The sequence below is a fragment of the Taurulus bubalis genome, assembly GCF_910589615.1.
Source record: "Taurulus bubalis genome assembly, chromosome: 15".
NCBI lineage: Eukaryota > Metazoa > Chordata > Actinopteri > Perciformes > Cottidae > Taurulus > Taurulus bubalis.
This window is the reverse complement of record NC_136603.1, coordinates 1390405-1399811: the sequence shown is the minus strand read 5'-3', so window position 1 is coordinate 1399811 and position 9407 is coordinate 1390405. Positions and strand designations below refer to the sequence as shown.

General features: G+C 47.6%; 1 protein-coding gene across 1 annotated transcript in view; it reads right to left on the bottom strand.

Annotated features, from left to right (window-relative positions):
• Positions 1 to 294: 294 nt before the first annotated feature.
• The window catches only part of LOC306747976 (serine/threonine-protein kinase BRSK2-like), a gene marked incomplete at both ends in the record, with an annotated part of 78226 nt that continues 69113 nt past the window's right edge, over positions 295 to 9407 (bottom strand). The window contains 6 exons of the mRNA XM_079231083.1: positions 295 to 518; positions 5636 to 5725; positions 7035 to 7215; positions 7674 to 7797; positions 7921 to 7969; positions 8920 to 9127. Coding sequence (XP_079087209.1) covers positions 295 to 518; positions 5636 to 5725; positions 7035 to 7215; positions 7674 to 7797; positions 7921 to 7969; positions 8920 to 9127 — 876 coding nt within the window. The remainder of the gene's footprint in view (positions 519 to 5635; positions 5726 to 7034; positions 7216 to 7673; positions 7798 to 7920; positions 7970 to 8919; positions 9128 to 9407) is intronic.

The window sequence follows — 9407 nt, the reverse complement described above, 5'->3', positions numbered from 1 at the left end:
TAGCTATTATGGATGAATCCTGGTGGCAGAGACAAGTCAAGCCATCACACATGAGGAGGACACACACCCACCGAAAAGAGGGGGAGGGACAGAAGAGGGGGACAGAAGGGAGAGGGACAACACGGCTACATCGGCTACTTATTGTAAAATACTGATCCAAACTGAAAGAGCCATTCCCGTTATACAGTAGAAAAGTTAGAGGCAAAAAGTAGATCTTTTTTTTTGACTACGTTAGCAGCTCTCCGATAACTGCGTCTCACTCTCGCTCGCTAGTCATGCACAGCTACCGCTCCTTTAAGGTTGTTCCTGCGTCCGGTTGCTGGCGGCCATCTTTGTTTTGTCTTTGCCGGGCGGGCATTTAGAGTCATTGGGCGGGGGCTGGCTGGGCCTGCTGCCGGGGGCATGCTTGGCGGGGGAGCTAGGCGTGTCGGGGTCGCCGGGGGAGTGGGGCGCTTGGCCGTTCTTCTCGTCTGAAAAAAGCTGTTTAATTACGTCAAAGAAGTTACTCAACGGGCTGCCTACACAGACGGGGAAGAAGAGAAGAGACAGAGAGAACAAACAACAGATGAGCAATGGGGTTAACGTGAGGAGAGGAAGAGGAGGAGGTGATGGAGGATGAGGAGTGGAGCGAGGAGGAAAGGAGACTCTTCGGCGGGGGGAGGTTGTGGGGGAAAGGTGAGCTAACGTCACTTCTTAAAGTCTTAAAAGACAGATATTAATAAACAGGTGTGATTCAGAGTGAGTGGTGGCTTCAGAGTCTCAGTTTCCTCCGCTGGCTGTGAGCGCTAACGGGAGCGCTGGAAGACCAGAGACGAGGAGATCTGATTACAGGCTGGTTTGTTATTAAATACCTTTTTTTTTAGGAGATATAAGCAGATAATCTACCTACACGCTTTTTTACTTGTTTTGCATTCTTTCAAATACAAAGTTATTTCATCGTTCTTCTACAACAGAGTTGCCCTTAATCTTCTTTGTAAATCATATTTAGTACATTATGGTCCATTTAGAGTGCCATAAAGCAAGGTATGCTTTAGGGGCGGGGCTACACGGTGATTGACAGGTCGACACCAGAGACGTATATGACGTAGCTCCTCTTCGGTCCACACATGGTCACTTCCTGTTAACTGGTTTCAAAAAGCCAAGATGGCGACGACCAAATCGCCGAACTCGAGGCTTCAAAACTTCCACAAACTTTATGCTAACGAGAACATTGTCTGTTTGTGGCGAACAAACTCAAACTAAACTCACTCAAGCAGTGAAGTTCACGCCAATAAAGCCAGATGAAGATTTCCCTGATCTGTCCTCGTTCAGACGAGCTAATGCTAATGCTAGCCTGTGTTTCCTATGTTTCCTTCAAGTCTTTGTTGTTTTTCAGTACATTTATGTTCTTTTGCTGATCGTCTCCAGGTTTTTTATTTCACGTTTACATTTCTCTCGGCGTGAACGTCTTCCAAAAGCTCCCGTTAGCTCTCCGTCATATCAACATCCATCACAACAACATCCAGCATCCATCTGCTCAAACAAAGGTTCTCTGGTCGGCGCTTTTCATAAACAGTGAGGGAACCAAAGCATGCGACAGTACGGCACAGAACACACAGCGACGCCGTCAACGGAGCGCGGCGTCCCGGTGAGGAAGCTTCTGGAGGCGTCACCGGACTTACCGCCGCTCCTCCTCCACAGTGACACGGGGATTCTGCTGCCTCAGGTTTTGTTTCGGTGATTTAAAATATGGAAAGTTCACGAGGAGCGTCACCATGCAGAGGGTCAGTATGAGCCACTCACACACATCCACACGGGAATGTACTCGTCTTATCGAGGCATGTGTCTAAAACCTGAAATAAGAATATACTCGTCTTATCGAGGCATGTGTCTAAAACCTGAAATAAGAAGCCACGTCGACTGCACGCGCACACGCACACGCACACACACACACAGTGAGTGCAGTCAGGGTGTCGGTGCCTCCAGGATGTCGGGTGTGGTAAGAGCAGTTAAAGCTCTGGCGGCTCTGGCTCTGGGTCTGGGTCTGGGTCTGTGTCTAGGTCTGTGTCTAGGTCTGGGTCTGGGTCTGGGTCTGTGTCTGTGTCTGGGTCTGGGTCTGTGTCTGGGTCTGTGTCTAGGTCTGTGTCTGGGTCTGGCTCTGGCTCTGGGTCTGGGTCTGGGTCTGGCTCTGGGTCTGTGTCTAGGTCTGGCTCTGGGTCTGGCTCTGGGTCTGGCTCTGGGTCTGGGTCTGGGTCTAGGTCTGTGTCTAGGTCTGTGTCTGGCTCTGGGTCTGGGTCTGTGTCTGTGTCTAGGTCTGTGTCTGGGTCTGGGTCTGGCTCTGGGTCTAGGTCTGTGTCTGGCTCTGGGTCTGGGTCTGGGTCTGTGTCTGTGTCTAGGTCTGTGTCTGGGTCTGGCTCTGGCTCTGGGTCTAGGTCTGTGTCTGGGTCTGGGTCTGGCTCTGGGTCTGGGTCTGGCTCTGGGTCTGGGTCTGGGTCTGGCTCTGGCTCTGGGTCTGGGTCTGGCTCTAGGTCTGGGTCTGGCTCTGGGTCTGGGTCTGGGTCTGGCTCTGGGTCTGGGTCTGGGTCTGGCTCTGGGTCTGGGTCTGGGTCTGGGTCTGGCTCTGGGTCTGTGTCTAGGTCTGGCTCTGGGTCTGGCTCTGGGTCTGGCTCTGGGTCTGGGTCTGGGTCTGGGTCTAGGTCTGTGTCTAGGTCTGTGTCTGGCTCTGGGTCTGGGTCTAGGTCTGTGTCTGGGTCTGGGTCTGTGTCTGTGTCTAGGTCTGTGTCTGGGTCTGGGTCTGGCTCTGGGTCTAGGTCTGTGTCTGGCTCTGGGTCTGGGTCTGGGTCTGTGTCTGTGTCTAGGTCTGTGTCTGGGTCTGGCTCTGGCTCTGGGTCTAGGTCTGTGTCTGGGTCTGGGTCTGGCTCTGGGTCTGGGTCTGGCTCTGGGTCTGGGTCTGGGTCTGGCTCTGGCTCTGGGTCTGGGTCTGGCTCTGGGTCTGGGTCTGGCTCTGGGTCTGGGTCTGGGTCTGGCTCTGGGTCTGGGTCTGGGTCTGGCTCTGGGTCTGGGTCTGGCTCTGGGTCTGGGTCTGGGTCTGGCTCTGGGTCTGGGTCTGACTCTGGCTCTGGGTCTGGCTCTGGGTCTGGGTCTGGGTCCGGGTCTGGGTCTGGGTCTGGCTCTGTGTCTAGGTCTGGCTCTGGGTCTAGGTCTGGGTCTGGCTCTGGGTCTGGCTCTGGGTCCGGGTCTGGGTCCGGGTCTGGCTCTGGCTCGTGGAGGATTTACCGGGCAAAGAAGCCGAGAGCAGAGAGCAGAGGATAGCGTCAGAAACACCACCGACTCACTGAGGCCCTTCATCACCATCATCATCGTCATCATCATCATCATCATCATCATCATTACAGCGTTACACTTCTGATTTGGTTTAAAGGGTTAAAGGATCACTGCGGACACTGAACATTCAGCTCATTTTACCCAGAATTCCTGTTTTCCTGTGATGAATCAGAGCACTTTTCCCTGTGGGGTTGTTTCATTTCTCAGTCAGAGAGAGATGCCTCCACTTCTTTATGGAGGAGCAACTCAGTGTTACTGAACTTACTTCTTGTTTCTGGATCTGTTCAAGGAACTTATCTCATGTTTAAACTTATGTTATGTTCAAGGAACTTATGTTATGTTATTGTAACTTCACCTCTTGCGCCTCACTTTAAATACAAGTTGCTCTGATGTCCTTTGAGGACAATCATGTCTGCATAAAGAAACTGGAGCAATATAAGAAAAGTTTAGTCAGTTTGACTTCAGGAGAAACAAGCTGAACATTCACTGTGACAGAACCAGGCTTTAAAGTCCGTCTGCCACAGCATCCACACACACACACACACACACACACACACACACACACACAGAGCGTTTGGCATCGGACTAACCCGGCCCGGCTTACGTTCAGCCCCAGTACCGAGCCCCGGGTCCGGTTTGCTAAACGTGAAAGCTGTGCACGGTTCTGGGTTTCATTCAGCATGCGGGTCGTTAAGAGAGGAAAGCTGTGGATGACAGGAAGCAGGAGGCGTGGAGAGAGAGACCAGAGGAGAGAGAGAGAGAGAGAGAGAGAGAGAGAGAGAGAGCAGAGGAGAGAGAGAGAGAGAAGAGAGGAGAGAGAGACCAGGGGAGAGAGAGACCGGAGAGAGAGAGAGACCAGAGGAGAGAGAGAGACCAGAGGAGAGAGAGAGAGAGAGAGAGAGAGAGAGAGAGAGACCAGAGGAGAGAGAGAGACCAGAGGAGAGAGAGAGAGAGAGAGAGAGAGACCAGATGAGAGAGAGAGAGAGAGACCAGAGGAGAGAGAGACCAGAGGAGAGGAGAGAGAGAGAGAGAGAGAGAGAGAGAGAGAGAGAGAGAGAGAGAGAGAGAGAGAGAGAGAGAGAGAGAGAGACCAGAGGAGAGAGAGAGACCAGAGAGAGAGAGAGAGAGAGAGAGAGAGAGAGAAGAGAGAGACCAGAGGAGAGAGAGAGAGACCAGAGGAAGAGAGAGAGAGAGAGGAGAGAGAGGAGAGAGAGAGGAGAGGAGAGAGAGAGAGAGAGAGATGTGGGTAACCGGCACATCTCCGCGGTGGAGGTGACTGAAGGTCGTGCGTTCGCAGCCTGATAGCGGTTCCATCTGTTGGTGACTGGACTGATAGTTTGGATCTTTGGAGAGTCTAGTTTCAGTACCACTGGGACCCGAGTTCTGACATTATAGCTGCATTTTAACTGCATTAAAACCATATTATAGCTCAATTATAGCAGCATTTTAACAGCATTTGAACTGCATTACTACAGTACATCTGGAGCTAATATCCTGGATATGCTCTGCTAGTAATCCCTGCTGAATTATTACATTTGCTGTTGGTTTGTTGTTTTGTAGCCTCGGTCTCAACTGTCTCATAGGACTCAACGTCTATGAAGGAAAAACTCTACAAATCTGTATTTAAAACATCCAAACTATCAGAGTGTAAAGGCTGCAGGCTCTCCTAGACTGTAGTGGGAGCTGAGCAGGGGTACTGGTTCTCTCCCAGTAACACCTCAGTGTGTGTGCGTGTGGGTGTGTGTGTGTGTGTGTGTGTTGTAGTTTGCTCTGCGGTCACCCACCAGAGGGGACCCTTATCAAGTAAATAGCCACAGATACAACAGCAACACTACAAGCAGGACTAAGAACACACAGTCACTCTTTCTTTTCTTTCCATATTTTCATAAACCGTCCATCTCATGATAGGCAGCCCCAAAAATATCCAATCCAAGTAGGTTTCCTTAAAAAAAAGTATGAATGTTGTCTGAAATCCTTCCTCTCCTTCTTTCTTTTTCTATTTTACGTAAACATCCGTTTTCCGGTGAATGTTTCTGCTGAGTCAGACGCTGGATGATGGACAGCTCCTCCTGTACATCTAGAGCTCCCTGAACCACGTTACCGTGTGTGTGTGTGTGTGTGTGTGTGTGTGTGTGTGTGTGTCCATGGCATGTGGCAGGGCATGCACGTGGAGATGCCGTGTGCTAAAAGCAGTGAGCCGAGCGGAGCGTGTCCGAGCCGCGGTGCCTGTGCCGTGAGGAGTGCCAGGATGCCGGGAAGGAGGGAGGCTGTGAGGAGGAGGAGGAGGAGGAAGAGGAGGAGGAGGAAGGTTAGGGGTTGTGGGGTAACTTACCCGCTATCTGGGGCTGCGTGCCGGGCTGGTCCGAGCTGAGCAGCTGGGCCTGGATGGTCTCCACCACGCGCTTGAAGCGCCGGCTGGGACCTGAAGAGGAAACAAGCAGCGTCATCAGCGTGAAGGTTTCTGCATTGCCTTCATCGTGTGAGGAAGAATCCTGCTGCCTGACATGATGATACAACTATATTGGAGACACAATGAGATCTTTGTCCTAAACACACTTCTAGAAGCACTAGAAGTGTGTTTAGTGTCCAATATCCAACTGGTTTAAGTTAATGATAATATCGTATCGTGATAATATCGCATCGTGATAATATTATATTGTGATAATATTGAACCGTGATAATATTACATCGTGATAATATTGTATAGTGATAATATCGTATCGTGATAATATCGTATCGTGATAATATTATATTGTGATAATATTGTATAGTGATAATATCGTATCGTGATAATATCGTATCGTGATAATATTATATTGTGATAATATTGTACGGTGATAATATTGTATCGTGATAATATTATATTGTGATAATATTGTACCGTGATAATATTATATCGTGATAATATTGTACCGTGATAATATTGTATCGTGATAATATTATATTGTGATAATATTGTACCGTGATAATATTATATCGTGATAATATTGTACGGTGATAATATCGTATCGTGATAATATCGTATCGTGATAATATTGTACCGTGATAATATTGTATCGTGATAATATCGTATCGTGATAATATTATATTGTGATAATATTGTACCGTGATAATATTATATCGTGATAATATTGTACGGTGATAATATCGTATCGTGATAATATTGTATCGTGATAATATCGTATCGTGATAATATTATATTGTGATAATATTGTACCGTGATAATATTATATCGTGATAATATTGTACGGTGATAATATCGTATCGTGATAATATCGTATCGTGATAATATCGTATCGTGATAATATCGTATCACGGGACCTGTGGTGATACCCACATACATGTATCCTAACGCCACCAACTGGTTTGTGGACGTTTTGAAGCCTCAAGTTCAGTGATTTCACCGTTGCCATTTTGGATTTTTGCAACCAGTGAAGGTTGAAGAGGAGTGAGGTGTCGACCTGTCAATCACCTTGTAGCCCCGCCCTAAATCATCCCCTGCTTTATGGTCTGTTTGACTCTAAATGACCATCATTTACTAAATGAACATCATGCTGTATTGAAGAAGACTTGAAACTAGAGACTGAGACACAAACTCATGTTCACAATGTTTACTGAGGGAACACATTGTGGGTATAGCGCGCTGAAGGGGGGCGGAGCAGGATCTGGTCTCACTCGAGTCCACAGGAACCCTGTTGGTTTCCCGGACCTCTCTCTGTCTAGCGGTTTACCCGACAGCAGGGTGAAGGTGACGGAGTAGATGCCGTGGTCCTTGGTGGCGCCGCTGCTCTCTGTGTAGGTGATGTCCACCTGGAACTTCACCGGCTTCTGGAACACCGTGGGGCCGGCCGAGGACTTGTACTCGGCCCGAAAGCTGGTCTGAGAGATCACGCTGTGGCTCAGACTGGGGATCTGAGCGGGGGAGGAGAGGAGAACACTTAGCTTCAACTTCATGTTTACTCATCTTTAGCTATAACGTCTTATTTATTTTTTGCACACAATTTTTTTTAAACATATTTGCAACAGATGTTTATCATACTTTGTAAATGGTTGATGAATATTGTTTAAAGTGTCTATACACATTGTTTGCGTGAACATTATAATCATCAGTAGCAGCTTCATGAAAACCATCCATACACTGGATTTATTCATTCATTCATCTCTATCCTAAATATCTATTTATGACTATACGTAACAGACCTGCTGTGAAGAAGAAGAAGAAGAAGAAGAAGAAGAAGAAGAAGAAGAAGAAGAAGAAGAAGAAAAAGAAGAAGAAGAAGAAGAAGAAAAAGAAGAAGAAGAAGAAGAAGAAGAAGAAGAAGAAGAAGAAAAAGAAGAAGAAGAAGAAGAAGAAGAAGAAGATGACTCACGGAGAGGAAGGCGTGCACGATGTCGGCCTTTATGGAGTTGAGCGGTTTGTCTCTGATCACGATGAAGATCTGCTCCTCTTTCTCCAGGTTGATGAAGTTACCGAACCACGACTTCTTGGCCAGTCTGCAGGAGAAAGACACTGGTCTGAGAACAGCTGGTCTGAGAACAGCTGGTAGCTGGTCTGAGAACAGCTGGTCTGGGAACAGCTGGTCTGAGAACAGCTGCTTACAGCAGACTGGTACTCACTCTGGAGAAGAGTCTGGGGTCAGGCTGGACATGTCCTCCTGGGTGGGCACTGTGGCAGCGAGAGGTCAAAGATCACAGAGTTAGATGAATACTGTAAATAATCCAGATGAGCTGGTCTCAGATTTCAACCTGAACTAAAGATGAATAAATGTCCCACTTCCTGTTCCGACAGCACTTCCTGTTATCTAGTGTTTGACTCTGATTCCCTTAAGCTACAGGCGTGCAGTCTGAAGCATAAAGCAACAGCTGAGTCTGTTATTGTACAGATAAGGAAGATATAATATCGTAAAGGGATAATACCTTAAAGAGATAATACCTTAAAGAGATAATATCTTAAAGAGATAATACCTCAAAGAGATAATACCGTAAAGAGACAATATCATACCTTAAAGAGATAATACCTTAAAGAGATAATATCTTAAAGAGATAATACCTTAAAAAGATAATACCGTAAAGAGTTAATATCTTAAAGAGTTAATACCTCAAAGAGATAATACCTGAAAGAGAGAATACCTTAAAGAGTTAATATCTTAAAGAGATAATACCTTAAAGAGATAATACCTTAAAGAGTTAATATCATAAAAAGATAATATCATATCTTAAAGAGATAATACCTTAAAGAGATAATATCATATCTTAAAGAGATAATACCTTAAAGAGATAATATCTTAAAAAGACAATATCATACCTTAAAGAGATAATACCTTAAAGAGATAATACCTTAAAGAGATAATACCTTAAAAAGTTAATATCTTAAAGAAATAATACCTTAGAGAGATAATACCTTAAAGAGTTAATATCTTAAAGAGATAATACCATAAAGCGATAATACCTTAAAGAGATAATACCTTAAAGAGTATACCTTAAAGAGTTAATATCTTAAAGAGATAATACCATAAAGCGATAATACCTTAAAGAGTTAATATCGTAAAGAGATAATATCATATCTTAAAGAGATAATCCCTCAAAGAGTTAACATCTTAAGCCCCGCCCCCTCACCTTGCATTTTCCTGCGGTGGAAGCGCGGTGAGCCCAGGAAGCTGTTCTTGATGGAGTTGAGGCGCGTCCTCCAGGGCATGCCGCCGATGGACGGGCTGGGTGGCGGCGTCGGGCTGGGCGTGCCGGCGGGGCTGTCCTTGGGCGTGTGCACCGGGGTGCCTTTGGGGGTTGGGAGGGGGCTCCCTCTGGGGGAGGGGTGGGGGGTCACCTGCGTGGCGGGGACAGATTTGCCGTTGTGGTCAGGGTGCAGGTGGAGGTGGTGGTGGTGGTGGCGGCGGCGGGGCGAAGCGGGGGAGAGCGGGATGGAGAGCTTGGGCGGGACAGTGAGCGGAGGGTGACGCCTCACCCGGGGGCTGCCGGGCACGCCGGGCGCCGGCGGCCGGCAGGGCGTGGAGGGCTCGGACTTGGGGGCGGTGGGGCTCTGGGCCGTGTCGGGGAGCGGGTTGGACCGTGCAGTCTGCAGGGGCTTCTCAGACATTTTGGGCTTG